Source organism: Nerophis lumbriciformis, linkage group LG23 (assembly GCF_033978685.3).
Source record: "Nerophis lumbriciformis linkage group LG23, RoL_Nlum_v2.1, whole genome shotgun sequence".
NCBI classification, from domain to species: domain Eukaryota; kingdom Metazoa; phylum Chordata; class Actinopteri; order Syngnathiformes; family Syngnathidae; genus Nerophis; species Nerophis lumbriciformis.
In genome coordinates this window covers 26,631,661-26,651,559 of record NC_084570.2, presented here as the reverse complement: position 1 = coordinate 26,651,559, position 19,899 = coordinate 26,631,661, and the positions used below count along the sequence as shown (strand labels likewise).

Below are 19,899 nucleotides of genomic sequence, written 5' to 3'. Positions count from 1 at the left end.
GTCTGATTACAATCAATGCAAGTCATCAGAATCAGGTAATACACCAACTTATATTCTTGTCTTCATGAAAGAAAGGAATCTATGTTAAACATGCATGTATAATTATTAAAACACCTTTAACATGTAAACAAAAACGGCAAAATAAATAAATATAAATGATATACTGTATATATCAATGTTTGTGTATATATATATATATATATATATATATATATATATATACATATATATATATATATATATATACATATATATATGATATGTGTGTGTATGTTACTCATCAGTTACTCAGTACTTGAGTAGTTTTTTCACAACATACTTTTTACTTTTACTCAAGTAAATATTTGGGTGACTACTCCTTACTTTTACTTGAGTAATAAATCTCTAAAGTAACAGTACTCTTACTTGAGTACAATTTCTGGCTACTCTACCCACCTCTGCTAATAATGTTGTTGTATGCACACTGTGTCGAGCGGAAATGGCCTATCATAGCAGCACAACGGCTATGAACGAACATTTGAAAAGAAAACACCCGACAGCGTTCTTGCCATCACCATCAACTAGTCAATCGTCCGCTTGAGTATACGTTGTCATCATTACACAAAAACATGAATGTGTCATTTGTATCTGCGTTGTAATTCATAAACACTGTTTCGCTCTCAGAGGCGCGTTTGGCGTGCCTGTTCAGTGTTTACAAAGACGCGCTCCTCTTTAACGCTAACGTTAATTAGTTGTGCAAATACCTTTTACAACATTAACAGTTACATATACTATGTACAAACGAACAATTAACTTTCACTTTAATCATACTATCATTGTTGTGTTATTAAGCAAAATAAGCAATACTTTTACTTTTGTTGAAATGTTTACACTGTTGTTACAGAATATTTCTGTTTTGCACTTTTTTGTATTGGATGTTTATCTTTATTTTTGCACATTTTAAAGCAAACTAAGCAATACTTTTACTTTTGAAATGCTTATACTATTGCAGAATGTTAAGATTTGCACTGGATGTTTACTTTTATATTTTCACATTAAAAAGCAAATAAGCTACTTTTAATTTTGTTAAATGTTAAAAGTTTTAAATGTTTACATTGTTACAGAATATTTTGTCATGTTGTTGTCAATGTTGACTGAGTGGCCATTAAGGCTGCAGCTAACGATTATTTTTCTATCGATTAATCTATAGATTATTTTTTCGATTAATCGGTTAATCTATAGATTATTTTTTCGATTAATCTATAGATTATTTTTCCTTTTACCGATTATTTTTTTTATTTAAAATGAAGATGAAAAAATAAATGTAGGCCAGTTTTTTCAAAAGGCATGGCTTTTATTTACAAAAAAAAACGTATGGCCACTCAGTCAACATTAACAACAACATGACAAAATATTCTGTAACAATGTAAACATTTAAAAAAATTAAAAGTAGCTTATTTGCTTTTAATGTGCAAATATAAAAGTAAACATCCAGTGCAAATCTTAATATTCTGCAATAGTATAAGCATTTCAAAAGTAAAAGTATTGCTTATTTTGCTTTAAAATGTGCAAAAATAAAGATAAACATCCAATTCAAAAAAGTGCAAAACGGAAATATTCTGTAACAACAGTGTAAACATTTCAACAAAAGTAAAAGTATTGCTTATTTGCTAAAATGTGCAAAAATAAAGATAAACATCCAATACAAAAAAGTGCAAAACGAAATATTCTGTAACAACAGTGTAAACATTTCAACAAAAGTAAAACTTTTGCTTATTTTGCTTAATAACACAACAATGATAGTATGATTAAAGTGAAAGTTAATTGCTCGTTTGTACATAGTATACGTAATTGTTAATGTTGTAAAACGTATTTGCACAACTAATTAACGTTAGCGTTAAAGAGGAGCGCGTCTTTGTAAACACTGAACAGGCACGCCAAACGCTCCTCTCAGAGCGAAACGGTGCTTTAGTTTATGAATTTACAACGCAGATACAAATGACACATTCATGTTTTTGTGTAATGATGACAACGTATACTCACGCGGACGATTGACTAGTTGATGGTGATGGCAAGAACGCTGCCGTTGTGCTGCTATGATAGGCCATTTCCGCTCGACACAGTGTGCATACAACAACATTATTAGCAGAGGTGGGTAGAGTAGCCAGAAATTGTACTCAAGTAAGAGTACTGTTACTTTAGAGATTTATTACTCAAGTAAGGAGTAGTCACCCAAATATTTACTTGAGTAAAAGTAAAAAGTATGTTGTGAAAAAACTACTCAAGTACTGAGTAACATACACACACATATCATATATATATATATATATATATATATATATATATATATATATATATATATATATATATATATATATATATATATGTGTATATATATATACACACACACACACACATATATATATATATATATATATATATATATATATATATATATACATACATTGATATATACAGTATATAATTTATATTTATTTATTTTGCCGTTTTTGTTTACATGTTAAAGGTGTTTTAATAATTATACATGCATATTTAACATATAGATTCCTTTCTTTCATGAAGACAAGAATATAAGTTGGTGTATTACCTGATTCTGATGACTTGCATTGATTGTAATCAGGAAGCAGTGCTGGTAACGTCCACGTTTTCAAATGGAGGAGAAAAAAAGTTCCTCCTTTCTGTCTAATACCACATGAAAGTGGTTGTTATTTGGCATCTTATTTGTCCACCTTCCATATTCGTTTTTATACCCTTTACAAGAAATACATTGGCGGCAAACTCCGTAGCTTGCTAGCTTGTTTGCGCTGGCTTTCGGAGACTCTTATTTTGAAAGCGCAGGCGCGATGGAGCGGGACTTTTATTGTGAAGACAGGAACTGTGCAGTCAGTCTTTACGGTTGAAATAAAAAAAAGGGTCTTTTTTCCTTCACACTTTTGATTGATTGATTGGAACTTTTATTAGTAGATTGCACAGTACAGTGCATATTCCGTACAATTGACCACTAAATGGTAACACCCGAAGTTAGCTCGGAGCCAGTCAGGTCATGTGACCCCTGGCTCTGTTTGATTGGTCCAACGTCACCAGTGACTGCATCTGATTGGTGGAACGAAGTGAAACGTCACCAGTAAGGCACTTTGAAGGTCTGTCTGACAGACCAAAACAAACAAAGCGTGCATTAACAGATCGATAAAAATTAGTAGCGAGTAGCGAGCTGAATGTAGATAAAAGTAGCGGAGTAAAAGTAGCGTTTCTTCTTAGGCCGTTTATTGAAATACTCCCACACTTTTGACGACTTTTGGCGTGCTTTTTTCCCCTCGCTCGCACCGTCTGCTTTGCGCGCCGCCATGACGGTAGTGTGACGTAAATATGCGACGCGTCGACGAACAAAAACGTCCTCGACGTATTTACGTAACCGATGACGTCGACTACGTCGACGTGTCGTTTCAGCCCTAGTGGCCATACTTTATTTTTTGTAAATAAAAGCCATGCCTTTTGAAAAAACTGGCCTACATTTATTTTTTCATCTTCATTTTAAGTAAAAATAATCGGTAAAAGGAAAAATAATCTATAGATTAATTGAAAAAAATAATCTATACCGATAGAAAAATAATCTATAGATTAATCGATAGAAAAATAATCGTTAGCTGCAGCCTTAGTCTGAACAGAAAACCGAATATAAAAGATTGGTCATAGTAAAAATGGTGTAGGTTTGTGTGTTGTGTTGACAATTTGACTAATCGTTTTAAAAAAGGATATGGGTATTAAAATACTACCAGAAATGTTCACAATATTCAAAGTCTCCTAAATAGTTTTTTGTTGAGAGTCATGGTTGTCATCTTTCACTCAACAGAAGTCACTGTGTGTAACCTTCTCCCACGGGACGTGTTCCAACCCCCAGACGAGGACAAATAAAGACTTTTGGACGGCTAATCACGGAGGTGAAAATAGTCACTCACAGTGTGGGTGTTGTTGAGCAGCGCTGACTGGACTCCAGGAAAAGTTGGGCATGAGTGTCCATTCAAAGCCGACTTTTGCCAACTGCGTCGCTCCTCATCACCGCTCAAATCCCTCGGCAGCCTCCCGGCGAACGACTTTTCCCCCGCGTCGAAATGTCTCGCCAGCGCGCATGTGAGGAAAGCACAGGAGAAAATGGAAGCCGCGGAAAGCATATTTAAAGGACGGCTGGTCTTTTAAAGAATGAGGCCGTGTTGATAGCAAGTAACTTAGTTTAATGACTGACGTTCTCAACAACATACATGTTTCTCCATGCAGTCTTGCTCTACAACATTATATCGCACAGTAAATTGAATACTAACCAGTACTGCTCCCTAGCGGTCATACATGTAATACCATCTGACCTTAACAGTCGGCTCCACGCTCACGGTGCTTCATTAATCCACAACACTGACTCCTCTTGGCCCCGCCCCCTCATCTCGCCCAACGCATCTTCATTAACAGCCATCCGCAGTAGCCTCGTGATTGGTCAGGACGAGAATACCCTGCATTCCCATTGGACCAGAGGATTCTTCCTTGACTGGCAGTTGTCGAAGGTTTCCCGAGGTTCTAGCAGCCCCTGTTGGTTGTCAATTGTACAACAAGTCAATGTTAAAAACATATTAGTTAAGTTAAGTTAAAGTACCAGTGATTGTCACACACACACTAGGTGTGGCGAAATTATGTAACTTCTTCGGAAAATCCGAGACGCAAATATTATTTTTTGCTTCTCTTTGACACTGTGAAGTTATATACGCCAACAGCATACAGTACTGACACGTTAAATACTGTAGTAAAAACGGAAATGTGGTCTTTTAAACATATCTTAATAATATGAACTTAATTATACGGTTTTGTAGGCTTCAATTTTTAAAAACCCATGTGCGATTTACTGTATTATATACTTTTTTGTATGTAACATTTCGGTATTTAGTTTTTTTATAGTCTTTAAACATTTTGAGGGACTGTATCTTTTTTAATGCTAACCAGACATTTTGCTAGCACACAACACTTGATGAAATAAATATATTGATCTATTCCCATTATATTTATGCATAACAACTAAAGTATATAATTAGTTATGCATAACTGTAACTGGTTAGTTTACAAGAAACGTGCATATTGTCACACAATACTGCCATGACACAAGGGTTTAAGATGTTTGCGAGTGGCAATATGGCACAATCTCAAGATAAACCAGCAAACAAGCCGTTACCATGGAAACTTAACCTAAAATGTGACAAGTCAACTTTTAAAAAGTTTTTTTCCTAACTTTCTTAACTATTATATTTCAGTTAGTCCCTAATCCCCCATTTATTTTTAGGACATTAAAAAGCTGCAAATAAACAGTCTGGTTGTGTCATGTGCAGTGTTGGGACTAACCGTTACTTTCGGCGGTAAATAGTAATCTAACGCACTATTTTTTATTTTCAGTAACTCAGTTACCGTCAGTGTTGGGTTAGTTACTGAAAACCAGTAACTAGTTACAGTTACTAGTTACTTTATTTCAAAAGTAACTCAGTTACTAACTCAGTTACTTACACCAAAAAGTAATGCGTTACTGTGAAAAGTAACTATTTAGTTACTTATTTATTTATTTATTTATTTAAGCTCCCATTAATGCCCTTTTAGCCTTCATTTCAGTACTGTTATTGCACTGGAGAATAATACAATCTGTTGATCAACTTGACATGCATTTGTATCTTCCTTTTAACATAATTAATGAAAAACAATGCAACATAAAAAGGCATTCCTCCTTTCTTTAAACTTGGACCAATGACCAATAATAAAAAACAACTTAAAGTGCAACATAAGAAGGCACATCATCTTCCTTGAAACATAGGTAGTGAAATAAAGCCTGACATCTGGAGTGATGGTGCTGTCTTCCACACTTGGAGCCATGGATTGTAGAGTCCTTGTTTTCAGTGGCAGGATCATTTTCAACCCATATTCAGTTGAATATGCTACAAAGACAACATATTTGATGTTCAAACTGATAAACTTTTTTTTTTTGCAAATAATCATTAACTTTAGAATTTGATGCCAGCAACACGTGACAAAGAAGTTGGGAAAGGTGGTAATGAATACTGATAAAGTTGAGGAATGCTCATCAAACACTTTTTTGGAACATCCCACAGGTGTGCAGGCTAATTGGGAACAGGTGGGTGCCATGATTGGGTATAAAAGTAGATTCCATGAAATGCTTAGTCATTCACAAATAAGGATGGGGCGAGGGTCACCACTTTGTCAACAAATGCGTGAGCAAATTGTTGAACAGTTTAAGAAAAACCTTTCTCAACCAGCTATTGCAAGGACTTTAGGGATTTCACCATCTACGGTCCGTAATATCATCAAAGGGTTCAGAGAATCTGGAGAAATCACTGCACGTAAGCAGCTAAGCCTGTGACCTTCGATCTCTCAGGCTGTACTGCATCAACAAGCGACATCAGTGTGTAAAGGATATCATCACATGGGCTCAGGAACACTTCAGAAACCCACTGTCAGTAACTACAGTTGGTCGCTACATCTGTAAGTGCAAGTTAAAACTCTCCTATGCAAGGCGAAAACCGTTTATCAACAACACCCAGAAACGCCGTCGGCTTCGCTGGGCCTGAGCTCATCTAAGATGGACTGATACAAAGTGGAAAAGTGTTCTGTGGTCTGACGAGTCCACATTTCAAATTGTTTTTGGAAACTGTGGACGTCGTGTCCTCCGGACCAAAGAGGAAAAGAACCATCCGGATTGTTATAGGCGCAAAGTTGAAAAGCCAGCATCTGTGATGGTATGGGGGTGTATTAGTGCCCAAGACATAGGTAACTTACACATCTGTGAAGGCGCCATTAATGCTGAAAGGTACATACAGGTTTTGGAGCAACATATGTTGCCATCCAAGCAACGTTACCATGGACGCCCCTGCTTATTTCAGCAAGACAATGCCAAGCCACGTGTTACATCAACGTGGCTTCATAGTAAAAGAGTGCGGGTACTAGACTGGCCTGCCTGTAGTCCAGACCTGTCTCCCATTGAAAATGTGTGGCGCATTATGAAGCCTAAAATACCACAACGGAGACCCGAGGACTGTTGAACAACTTAAGCTGTACATCAAGCAAGAATGGGAAATAATTCCACCTGAGAAGCTTAAAAAATGTGTCTCCTCAGTTCCCAAACGTTTACTGAGTGTTGTTAAAAGGAAAGGCCATGTAACACAGTGGTGAACATGCCCTTTCCCAACTACTTTGGCACGTGTTGCAGCCATGAAATTCTAAGTTAATTATTATTTGCACAAAAAAAAATAACGTTTATGAGTTTGAACATCAAATATCTTGTCTTTGTAGTGCATTCAATTGAATATGGGTTGAAAAGGATTTGCAAATCATTGTATTCCGTTTATATTTACATCTAACACAATTTCCCAACTCATATGGAAACAGGGTTTGTACATTATTTAAAATCGGGGGTGTGGATGGTGGGGAGGGGTGGGGGGTAGGTTTGGTTGATATCAACACTTCAGTCATCATCAATTGCATCATCAGAGAAATGGACATTGGAACAGTGTAGGACTGACTTGGTAGGATATGTACAGCAAGTAGTGGACATAGAGATAGAGATCAGAGAGCATAAGAATAAGTATCTACATTTGATTATTTACATTTGATTATTTACAATCCGGGGAGGTAGGATGTGAAAAGAAGTTTGTTAGTTTACGGTTGAAGTTGCCTGGAGGTGTTCTTTTAGTGCGGTTTTGAAGGATAGGGATGCCCTTTCTTTTACACCTGTTGGGAGTGCATTCCATATTGATGTGGCATATAAGGAGAAGTGGTATCTGTGGTCCAAGTCCTGCCTCATTCACTGCAATTATTTGATTTTTGGCATTATCACGTGCAGTGTTGGGTTAGTTACTGAAAACCAGTAACTAGTTACAGTTACTAGTTACTTTATTTCAAAAGTAACTCAGTTACTAACTCAGTTACTTACACCAAAAAGTAATGCGTTACTGTGAAAAGTAATTATTTAGTTACTTCTTTTTTTCTTCTTTTTTTTTTAAAGCTCCCATTAATGCCCTTTTTGCCTTCATTTCAGTACTGTTATTGCACTGGAGAATAATACAATCTGTTGATCAACTTGACATGCATTTTTATTTTCCTTTTAACATAATTAATGAAAAACAGTGCAACATAAAAAGGCATTCCTCCTTTCTTTAAACTTGGACCAATGACCATTAATAAAAAACAAGTTTAAGTGCAACATAAGAAGAAACATCATCTTCCTTGAAACATAGGTAGTGAAATAAAGCCTGACATCTGGAGTGATGCTGCTGTCTTCCACACTTGGAGCCATGGATTGTAGAATCCTTGTTTTCAGTGGCAGGATCATTGACACACATGGTGAAGTTTCAGTGCTCAGTAGAGATGTAACACTTTTGAGGGGTTTAAGCACCTAGAGGACCTCATCTGCCACTCTCACATCATCATCAGACAGGGTGACATTTGTCTTCAGGGTGTTGTGGGTCAATGCAGAGTATATAGCTGCCTGCTGCTCCAACATATCATAAGTGGAGTTCCACCTCGTTGGGACATCATGTATGAGCAGGCAGCTTTAGCATTTCTTGCTTTGTCTTAAGCACATGAGCAGCTGTTGTGCTTGGGTGGAAGTAAGAAACCTTCCTGATCCTCCCAAAGAGGCGCTCCATCCTATTGACTGAGATTCCCTTCTGTGATGCCAAATTCACTACATGTGCAAAGCACCTATCTGTGGTCCCAGTCCTGCCTCATTCTCTGTAATTATTTGATTTTTGGCATTATCCCGTGTGACTGGGATATCTTTATCTTCCATTCCTCCACTGCTTGTGTCAGTACCTGCGCAAGGTGACTCTCGTAGAGGGGGCGTGTCTTCTCATCTCCCAGTCTGCTGTGATGAAGTGAGCGCTTATAGTTCCGCTGGACGTCCACCCGTCTGTCATGAGCGCAACAGATGATGCTCGGGATAGTTCATCCACAACTTTTTTCTTCTCCTGCTCATAAAGATCTGGCACAATCGTATTGCTTAAGTGGGTGCGCGACGGGATGTCGTAACGTGGTTCAAGCACGTTCAGCATGTGTTTAAAACCCTCGTTTTGCACAACCGAATCTGCACTTATAAACACACCGATTCAATGGCGCTGGGCGTTCAAGCTCCTCCGTTATTGCGCTCGCCATGACCACGCTGTGTGTGGACTGAACGTGCCAAGAACTTTTTTTTTTGTTTCATATATCAAACCGCGGATCAAACCTCCCCCCACACACACGCACACACACACATAGACCGCGCCTCTTTTCTTCTCTCCGGCTTGTGACAGAGGAAGATTCAGAAGAACGGCACCGCAGCGCTTCTGTTTCTAGCCGATACTACATCAAAAGTAACGTAAAATAACGCAGTAACGCATCATGTAGTAACGGTAACTAAATTACTGAATAAAAAAAAATAACGCGTTAGATTACTAGTTACCGCCGAAACTAACGGCGTTACAGTAACGCGTTACTTTGTAACGCGTTAGTCCCAACACTGATCACGTGTGACAGGGATATCTTTATCTTCCATTCCTCCACTGCTTGTGCCAGTACCTGCACAAGGTGACTCTCGTAGAGGGGGCGTGTCTTCTCATCTGCCAGTCTGCTGTGATGAAGTGAGCGCTTATCGTCACATAGTTCGTGAGCGCAGCAGATGATGCTCAGGATAGTTCATCCACAACTTTTTTCTTCTCCTGCTCATAAAGATCTGGCACAATCTTATCGCTGAAGTGGGTGCGCGACGGGATGTCGTAACGTGGCTCAAGCACGTTCAGCATGTGTTTAAAACCCTCGTTTTGCACAACCGAGTCTGCACCTATAAACACACCGATTCAATTGCGCGGGGCGTTGAAGCTCTTCCGTTACTCCGCTCGCCATGACCACGCTGTGTGTGGACTGAACGTGCGAACAACTTTTTTTTTTTTTTTCATATATCAAACCGCGGATCACGTGTGTCCCTCCTCTCCCCACACCCACACCCAGACACACACGCAGAGCGCCTCTTTTCTTCTCTCCGGCTTGTGACAGAGGAAGATTCAGAAGAACGACACTGCAACTCTCCAATAAAACACACTCAGATCTTCTGTGTCTAGCTGATACTACATAAAAAATAATGTAAAATAACGCAGTAACGCATCATGTACTAACGGTAACTGAGATACTGAATATAAAAAAATACGCGTTAGATTACTAGTTACCGCCGAAACTAACGGCGTTACAGTAACGCGTTAGTCCCAACACTGGTTACCGTTTCAGGGGCGTCACTAGCTTTTAAGGACAGGGGGGGCTTAGCCCCCAGGAGATGCACAGGACGTAGCGCACGAGCACAAAACTTCACAAACGGCTAACAAAGACTTAGAAATGATTAATTGTTATTATTATTATTTCAGTCGGTTTATTTTCAATCTGTGTTCAGTACAACAACAAACATGGGTTTGCACAGTGACATTTTGTTCACAGCATCAACAAGAAACATGATCCTTCAAGATACACTGAAACACAATGAAAGTCATGGCATTAGCCTCTATGTTATTAATTCACAACATAGAGACTAATGCCACGACTTTCGCTCACAATACAGTAATTGTTTGTTCCCAAATATTTTGAAGTTGCACAGATGACATTTTGAGCACATACGTTTGTGACTAAAATGGTTGTAAATTCAAGCCCTGGAAATATTACTTAATTACTTGAATTAAAGTAATATCTGGATCGGGATAATTTGGCTTATATAATATATATTTATGTACTGCATATATATTATGGCAAGCCGCTAAGGAAATTAAATATATATGGAAGTCTGAATAGAAATGAGAAACGTTTATAAATACTGTAAATAAGAAAGACTTAGAGTCCGTCTGCTGATCTGAAAAAGAGCCAAAGCTGTCAAAGAGCTGAGGGACCATCTTCAAAGTGCAATGCTGAAACAAATAATGCAAACAATAAAATGTAACTTCCAGGGCTTGAGATTAACGTAGTCCCGTCGTCCCGGGGACGGTAAAAAAAAAATGCACGGGACGAAATGAAATGCTCCCCGGGACGATGGCTTTTAACCATTTTTTTTCTTTTTCTTTTTATGTATTTGTTCATTTTACATTTTATATTAAATGTCTTGGTTTTTCCTCCCTCTGAAAATCCTATAAAATGTTTAACAAGCCATCCTATAATAATACTACAGCTATTAATGTAACAATACAATAAAACAAATATATTTACAACCCAGGTAACACCTAACGTTAGCGTAACGTTACTGTATGGTTCTCGTTTGGTTATGCATGATGAGACATTCTAAGAACATTCTCAGAACATATCAAAACCTATCTGACACACAAAATATTTGCCTGCAATGGAAACAGCGACCGTTAGGCTTTTCGGAATGTTTTTTTTCGCATATTTACTTTATATACATTATGTAGTAACGTTTCCCTAACGTTCCGCGAACGTGTTGTGTTTTTCGAACAAATCTGACGTCAGCTGAGCTGAGTCAAGGCTGCACGCATGCGCGTAGAAGCTTCCGTGGGACAAAGACGAAGCTCGACAACGCTGCAAATTCCAGAACCCCGATAATCAGGCAATACGGTGCGCCATCCATTGATCACATGTAAGTAGATAGAAAGAGTGAAATATGAAGCACGTTTTTGTGTAACAATATCTACCCTACATGATTAATTTCAGACCATTTTACGGTTTTAGCGTTGTGTCAAATGCGCGCCATGCTCAACTGCCGCGCGGCACCATATAAACTAGCATGCATTTCTCGTGCATATTGGCTGTTATATAGTTTCCAAATACCAACGAATGACTTCTGAAGAAGGGTGGATCTATCTGTAGCCTAGTTAAACAATAATTTGCCCCGTCAGTGTCATATTTTGAGGTCCATATGGCACGAATGTTGCCTGAACGTTCTGTTAAACATTATCACAATTTCAGAAGGGTTAAAACCATTAAAAATCAGTTCCCAGTGGCTTATTTTATTTTTCGAAGTTTTTTTTCAAAATTGTACCCATTACGCAATATCCCTAAAAAAATGTTATATACAAACGTCCATTTTCCTGTGACGTCACAATACAAACAAACATGGCGGATAGAACAGCAAGATATAGCGACATTAGCTCGGATTCAGACTCGGATTTCAGGGGCTTACGCGATTCAACAGATTACGCATGTATTGAAACTGATGGTTGTAGTGTGGAGGCAGGTAGCGAAAACGAAATTGAAGAAGAAACTGAAGCTATTGAGCATTGCCAACCTTGAGACCTCCGATTTCGGGGGGTGGGGGCGGGTGGGGCGGGGCGTGGTTAAGAGGGGAGGAGTATGTTGACAGCTAGAATTCACCAAATCAAGTATATATATATATCTACATCCTGAAAATATGCAAACAAAACTGTGTTTGGATAATTGGCACTTCAAACTTGCATAAATAAATATTAAGGAATATAACATAACTTGGCTTCTGAGAGTTTCAAAATGTAATGAATAAAATGCTAAAGTTGTTGATAAACAAGCTATTATTTTAATAATTAAATATGGTCATTTTAAATGAATTATTATGATAATTTAAAATCAATTATTTCAAATATGTTTATTTTAATGTATAATTCTATGGCTGGATGTAATAAGGAGTCACAAAAAAATACAAATAAAAATACAATTAATTTTGATGTTTTTAGCAAAATATAGTAAAAATGTGGGCGATAATAGGGCAACCTATTTTCCTTGTTTTTTTTTTTTTATAGAATAAACAACACAATGAAGAAGTTTCAACAGAGGGCTTATAAGCGTAGATGGGCTGCCACAACTAGGCATTTGAAGAAGCAATGCCGACAGTCAACTTTAGAATTAGAGAGTAATGATAGCGAGCAAGAGAATGACACGACAATCTTTACAACTCCAGAAACAGTGACAACCCTTCAGTACATGGATGCTGCGGAGACTGCTTCCTGCACTGCCGCGGGTGCTGACAATGCCACCTACAGTGGCCCTGATAGTGATGAGCAGAGGTGGGTAGTAACGCGCTACATTTACTCCGTTACATCTACTTGAGTAACTTTTGGGATAAATTGTACTTCTAAGCAGGGCCGGCCCGTGGCATAGGCCGTATAGGCAAATGCTAAGGGCGCCGTCCATCAGGGGGCGCCACGCCAGTGCCACAAATGTTGGAGAAAAAAAGAAGAAAAAAAAAAAGTTGGTACTATTATTTCTAAATACAAAAAATAATCCCACGTTAATTAAAATGCAAAGTAAAGCCTATTTAATAGAAATATTATTTGTTACAACATTACGCCCCCCCCCCCCACCCCCCTCCCCCCGCACGATGCGCCCCCTCCCTTCCCGTATCATGACTCTTTTTGGACGTCAACACATCAAAAAATCAACACAAGATGTCAAAACGGCCAAAACTGTCAGGTGCCCAGGGAAGAAAAAAGGGAAAAGAAGAGGAGGAGAAACGAAAAAAGACAGAGGTAGCAGGTAGGTAACGTTAGCCTACATGAAATTATTTGTCTGTCACAGAATGTGATAGTAGCTGGTTTTTTAGCATTAAGCTAATGTTACATGATTCGGCAATTGCTAATCAATAAATAGCTAGTTCTGTTTTAACGTCGGGTTAATATTGTGGAGTGGGCTAAATTGTTATGGAAAATAATAATGTAATGTTAGGTAATTACAGTACTCCCACCTTACATTCCTCAGGGACATTTGTATTAGATCTTTTAAGCAGGTGTTTTTTGTTTACATTGTTATTGCCTTCTGCTTAGCTAATGTTTGCCCTGCAGGTAATATTCACTTTTCCACCCCTTTATATATTAGGTATAGTTGTAAGTAAAAAAAAAAAGAGGTCAAAGACAAAGCTATTCAGTTTCTTGTGAGTATATACACTTCACTGCCGATGTGGGGGGGCGCCACCTAAAATCTTGCTTAGGGCGCCAGATTGGTTAGGGCCGGGCCTGCTTCTAAGAGTAGTTTTAATTAAGGCTGCAGCTAACGATTATTTTTCTATCGATTAATCTATAGATTATTTTTTCGATTAATCGGTTAATCTATAGATTATTTTTTCGATTAATCTATAGATTATTTTTCCTTTTACCGATTATTTTTTTAATTTAAAATGAAGATGAAAAAATAAATGTTGGCCAGTTTTTTCAAAAGGCATGACTTTTATTTACAAAAAAAAAAGTATGGCCACTCAGTCAACATTGACAACAATATGACAAAATATTCTGTAACAATGTAAACATTTAAAACTTTTAACATTTAACAAAATTAAAAGTAGCTTATTTGCTTTTTAATGTGCAAATATAAAAGTAAACATCCAGTGCAAATCTTAATATTCTGCAATAGTATAAGCATTTCAAAAGTAAAAGTATTGCTTATTTTGCTTTAAAATGTGCAAAAATAAAGATAAACATCCAATACAAAAAAGTGCAAAAGGAAATATTCTGTAACAGTGTAAACATTTCAACAAAAGTAAAAGTATTGCTTATTTTGCTTAATAACGCAACAATGATAGTATGATTAAAGTGAAAGTTAATTGTTGGTTTGTACATAGTATATGTAACTGTTAATGTTGTAAAAGGTATTTGCACAATTAGTTAACGTTAGCGTTAAAGAGGAGCGTGTCTTTGTAAACACTGAACAGGCACGCCAAACGCGCCTCTCAGAGCGAAACAGTGTTTTAGTTTATGAATTTACAACGCAGATACAAATGACACATTCATGTTTTTGTGTAATGATGACAACGTATACTCACGCGGACGATTGACTAGTTGATGGTGATGGCAAGAACGCTGTCGGGTGTTTTCTTTTCAAATGTTCCTTCATAGCCGTTGTGCTGCTATGATAGGCCATTTCCGCTCGACACAGTGTGCATACAACAACTGTCAAGTGTTTTGCTTTTTTCGCTGTGCTTATCCCACACTTGAAGGGATGTACCAATGCTGAATGTGGCTTCTGGATTTCACTCAAAAGACCAGGCCGTAGTTACTTATTCCATTTATTTTCCTTTAGTTTGCAACAGTTTATCCAATGAAGAAACAGCTTCTTTTTTCTTCTTTAGTCTTTTTAGCAGTCTTTAGCAGTGTTAGTAGACTTTAGTTTCTTTAGCTGTCATTAGTAGCCTTTAGTAGCCTTTAGCTTCTTTAGTAGGTGAAAAACCTTTAAGGACAAAACACCAAGATTAACATGCTGTAAAAAAATCAATCAATTATCAATACCATAATTTACAATTATTAATTAGGCTATCAAACTCTTAACCATTAAACAAGTGCAAGAAAATGGACACATCTTTTCCCTTTAAGTTAAAACAGATTTTAAATAAATTGTCTCAACATAAATGCACCAAGATACATATAAAATACATTTAAACCCAGAAACACAATAGATAAATGCAGCAGAAAACCCAATATGCAAATACATAAATACCTAACCAATTAACCACCTATTTAGATACATATTTAAAATCCATATTCAATATAAATATATTATTAATTTAGCAGTGAAACACTCAATCTTAAACGCTGTCTACTGGTAGAAAAATGCCCCTTTTTCTACGCCCTCACCAACACAGTTAAATCCAACACTTTAAATTGAGCGACTTCACCCTCCTGATGAAGCAAACTGCTCCAACATTTATCAAACTAAGCAAAGAATATCAACACTAAACAACAGTTACATAACACACTGTGTGTATTTAGCCTCCAGACTAAGCACGCTACATGCATCTCACCAGCGCAACAAGTGCGCCACACCCACGAAGAGAAATATTAAATCTTACATACTTTTGTCACAACTCTGGGTTATCTGTAATGAACTAAACCTTTTTCCACTCTGCGCTGGCGTCTTTTGTACTCCTTGATTTGACACAGCGGTCTAATTACTGGGCTCGTGCCCCAGCAGATGAGACGGGAGCGCCCCGCGTTATACCTGCGCGTGAACGTAAACTGATCGGCTCTGATCATATAAGCCGACTGGCCGAAATAATGCCGAATTATATACATTTCCTGGGGTTGCCTAGGTGAATAGGGATGCGGATATGTGCTCTAAGATAAAATATAATTTTATTAAGTGGGGTTTGGCTGGTTGCTAAACAGCCACGGTTGCGAGCTCGCGCGTCAGCTGACGAGACAGCTGTTCGCCGCTACAACATTATAAGGCCGTTTATTGAAATACCCCCACACTTTTGACGACTTTTGGCGTGCTTTTTTCCCCCTCGCTCGCACCGCTCGCATCGTCTGCTTTGCGCTCCGCCATGACGGCAGTGTGACGTAAATATGCGACGCGTCGACGCATAAAAATGACGTCGACGTATTTACGTAGCCGATGACGTCGACTACGTCGACGCGTCGTTTCAGCCTTAGTTTTAATGCAACATACTTTTACTTTTACTTAAGTATATTTATAGAGAAGGAACGCTACTTTTACTCCGCTACTTTTATCTACATTCAGCTCGCTACTCGCTACTAATTTTTATCGATCTGTTATTGCACGCTTTGTTTGTTTTGGTCTGTCAGACAGACCGTCAAAGTGCCTGCCTTACCGGTGACGTTTCACTTCGTTCGACCAATCAGATGCAGTCACTGGTGACGTTGGACCAATCAAACAGAGCCAGGTGGTCACATGACCTGACTTAAACAAGTTGAAAAACTTATTCGGGTGTTACCATTTAGTGGTCAATTGTACGGAATGTGTACTGTACAATCTAATAATAAAAGTTCCAATCAATCAATCAAAAGTGTGAAGGAAAAAAGATACTTTTTTATTTCAACCGCACGAGGACGTTCCTGTCTTCACAATAAAAGTGCCGCTCCATCGCGCCTGCGCTTTCAAAACAAGAGTCTCCGAAAGCCAGCGCAAACAAGCTAGCAAGCTACGGAGTTTGACGCCAATATATTTCTTGTAAAGTGTATAAAAACGAATATGGAAGCTGGACAAAAAAGATGCCAAAAACCCACCACTTTCATGTGGTATTAGACAGAAAGGAGGAACTTTTCTTCTCCTCCATTTGAAAACGTGGACGTATCACAACTGTCTGATTACAATCAACGCAAGTCATCAGAATCAGGTAATACACCAACTTATATTGTTGTCTTCATGAAAGAAAGGAATATATATGTTAAACATGCATGTATATTCATTAAAACACCTTTAACATGTAAACAAAAACAACAAAATAAATACATATAAATTATATACGTACTGTATATATCAATGTATATGTATGTATGTATGTATATATATATATATATATATATATATATATATATATATATATATATATATGATATGAGTGTGTATGTTACTCATCAGTTACTCAGTACTTGAGTAGTTTTTTCACAACATACTTTTTACTTTTACTCAAGTAAATATTTGGGTGACTACTCCTTACTTTTACTTGAGTAATAAATCTCTAAAGTAACAGTACTCTTACTTGAGTACAATTTCTGGCTACTCTACCCACCTCTGGTGATGAGCCTGATGAAAATGATTCTGATTGGAGACTAATCGACCATCATGTCACCTTGTCATCTGATTCAGAAAATGAGAGTGATAGTGACTGCTTTGAAGATATTTTGAGGTCTGGATTATTTTATCTTCAGAATAGCTTCTGCTATTGGCCAAAGCCAAATCCTACCCACTCCAGAATCCGGAGAGCTGAGATTTCTGACAAAGAAGTCTGGGATAGGCTGCCAATTCGGGTTTTCAGGAAAACATTGACTGGTAAGGGAATATTGTCAAAGTCATATCATGTATATCTTAAACAACATAATTCATCTTGAGTCATCAACATACTTTGAAATTTTGCAGAAGACTTTGACAAGGCCCTTCAATATGAAAAACAAGCTGAAATGTTTTCGAGCCCAGAGGAAGAAGAAATGTCAACCAAATGGAGCCACATCACCCCTGAACGTTATAGAAACGATGAGGAAGATGTGTTTGATGCTGACGGTTAGTCACTTTTCAAAACTGTTTACTTACAATACTCAAACACTACTTAGTGGTGCATAAATGTTATTGTCTTCGTTGGTTTAGGCGAAGAGGAAATTCGGCCAAAAAAGAAGTGCAGAAAAGAGAAATTACAGATCCTCATCCAGGCACCCCCACTGCCAGTGCTCCCACCATTGAACTTTCCAAACTCCAGCGAGTACCAGACCACTTCAGCCAGTACCAGCCAATACTACACCACTCCAAGGCATCCAGGCCGACCTCACAGCCCAGCGAGAAGCAGCACTTACAGGCTCAGTCCAGACAGGAATCATGCATCCAGCTCAAGCCAGTACCAAACCACTCCAACCAGTACGAGTCAGTACCAGACCACTCCAAGAAGCAGCAGGAATGCCCTTGAAAGTGAACGTTAGTTGGCTATTTAACTGTTGATAGGTGGTGTTAAACAGGCTGTTACAACGGGCAGTAATACGAATTACCTCTTTGACTTTTGTTGTCTTTGCAGTTTTCCAGTTAAACATGAAAGTTCAAAAACTAGTTGAGAACCAGGGAGAAATTATGCGCATGCTGAGAGGGCTGGCAGCACAGTCTGTGGGGCCAGAAGCTGTGGATGTTCAAGATCTCATTGAGAAGCCTTTCGAGACTCTTGAGCAGCTTAAGACCTTCAGTGAACAGCTCGACACTGATCTTCTGCTCAGAAAGCAGCTGGTAATTAGTTTTAATTCCCCATTGCAAAATTATTTTGTTTAGTTATCAAAAAACATGTTCTAATCAAGTACGATATTGTTGTTTATTTATTTGTATAGGTGAAAGCTCTTACTGCTCTTGGTGGGCAGAATTTGGCAGACACAGTGAGGACAATGCTGAGGAAAATTGCCACAAACAAAGTCCTGGAGCAGCTTGGTCTCCGTGGAAAGACAGGCAAAGTGGCATTTGAGGACTTGCCCTTTTACAGAATAATAATAAGTAAGTGTTAATAATAGGTTTGCATCTTTGAACATGTTGCATGTATGCTCACAAGGTCGATCTAGCTGTTATTATTACGGTATTTATTCTAAAGGGAATTCTAAATTGTGCTGGTGATTCCAGAGGCCTGCAGGGGTGTTCACAAACAGACGACCACAGCTGAAGTAGATTGTGAGCTTGGAGAGGTCCTGAAACTGGCCACTTTCCGAAAGGGAGGTTCAAAGTTTGAGGTACGGAGAATTATGATAAGATATCCCAATTTTGAATTCCATTTTATTGAAGTTCCACTGCATGTCTTTTGAATTTGCAATTATAACTACTTGCAGGAGAAGAGGAGGAATTAAGAGGAAGCGACGGCGAAGAAGGGCAAAGGGAGGTGTACAAAGGAAATGGACAGTGAGATGAGTGACCAGGTAAATGATAAAGTAATTATACCAATGTTTTAAATCAATTCATGAAGATCCCAGTTCTGTGTTGAATTTGCAATTATAAACACTCGATTGTATTGTACATATGTCCCGGCAAGAAATCTGCGTTCAAAGAACTCCGGCTTATTATTGATACCCAGAGCCCAAAAAAAGTCTGCGGGCTATAGAGCGTTTTCTATTCAGGCTCCAGTACTATGGAATGCCCTCCCGGTAACAATTAGAGAAGCTACCTCAGTAGAAGCATTTAAGTCCCATCTTAAAACTCATTTGTATACTCTAGCCTTTAAATAGACCCCCCTTTTAGACCAGTTGATCTGCCGTTTCTTTTTTCTCCTCTGCTCCCCTCTTCCTTGTGGAGGGGGTGGGGGGCACAGGTCTGGTGGCCATGGATGAAGTGCTGGCTGTCCAGAGTCGGGACCCGTGGTGGACCGCTTGCCTGTGCATCGGCTGGGAACATCTCTGCGCTGCTGACCCGTCTCCGCTCGGGATGGTGTCCTGCTGGCCCCACTATGGACTGGACTCTTAC

General features: G+C 38.3%; 2 protein-coding genes across 2 annotated transcripts in view; one reads left to right on the top strand and one right to left on the bottom strand.

The window, feature by feature from the left end:
- The window catches only part of LOC133622298 (sortilin-like), a 90,993-nt gene extending 81,873 nt beyond the window's left edge, over window positions 1-9,120 (bottom strand). Inside the window, exons 1-2 of the mRNA XM_061984873.2 lie at window positions 8,851-9,120; window positions 3,957-4,573 (exon numbers count right to left, since the gene is read on the bottom strand). Coding sequence (XP_061840857.1) covers window positions 3,957-4,169 — 213 coding nt within the window. The 5' untranslated portion in view covers window positions 4,170-4,573; window positions 8,851-9,120. The remainder of the gene's footprint in view (window positions 1-3,956; window positions 4,574-8,850) is intronic.
- Window positions 9,121-17,656: 8,536 nt separating this feature from the next.
- LOC133622584 (uncharacterized) lies at window positions 17,657-19,896 on the top strand. The gene is made up of 6 exons (XM_061985418.2): window positions 17,657-17,754; window positions 17,842-17,982; window positions 18,067-18,387; window positions 18,485-18,687; window positions 18,786-18,945; window positions 19,272-19,896. Exons 2-6 carry the CDS (start codon window positions 17,883-17,885, stop codon window positions 19,343-19,345), a joined length of 858 nt encoding a protein of 285 aa, XP_061841402.1. The 5' UTR covers window positions 17,657-17,754; window positions 17,842-17,882; the 3' UTR covers window positions 19,346-19,896.
- Window positions 19,897-19,899: the final 3 nt, after the last annotated feature.

Coding starts and splice junctions, on each gene's coding strand:
- LOC133622584 (XM_061985418.2), top strand. CDS start 17,883: ATGTTTTCGAGCCCAGAGGAAGAAGAAATGTCAACCAAATGGAGCCAC. Junction 17,983..18,066: donor AGATGTGTTTGATGCTGACG/GTTAGTCACTTT, acceptor TCGTTGGTTTAG/GCGAAGAGGAAATTCGGCCA. Junction 18,688..18,785: donor TTCTGCTCAGAAAGCAGCTG/GTAATTAGTTTT, acceptor TTATTTGTATAG/GTGAAAGCTCTTACTGCTCT.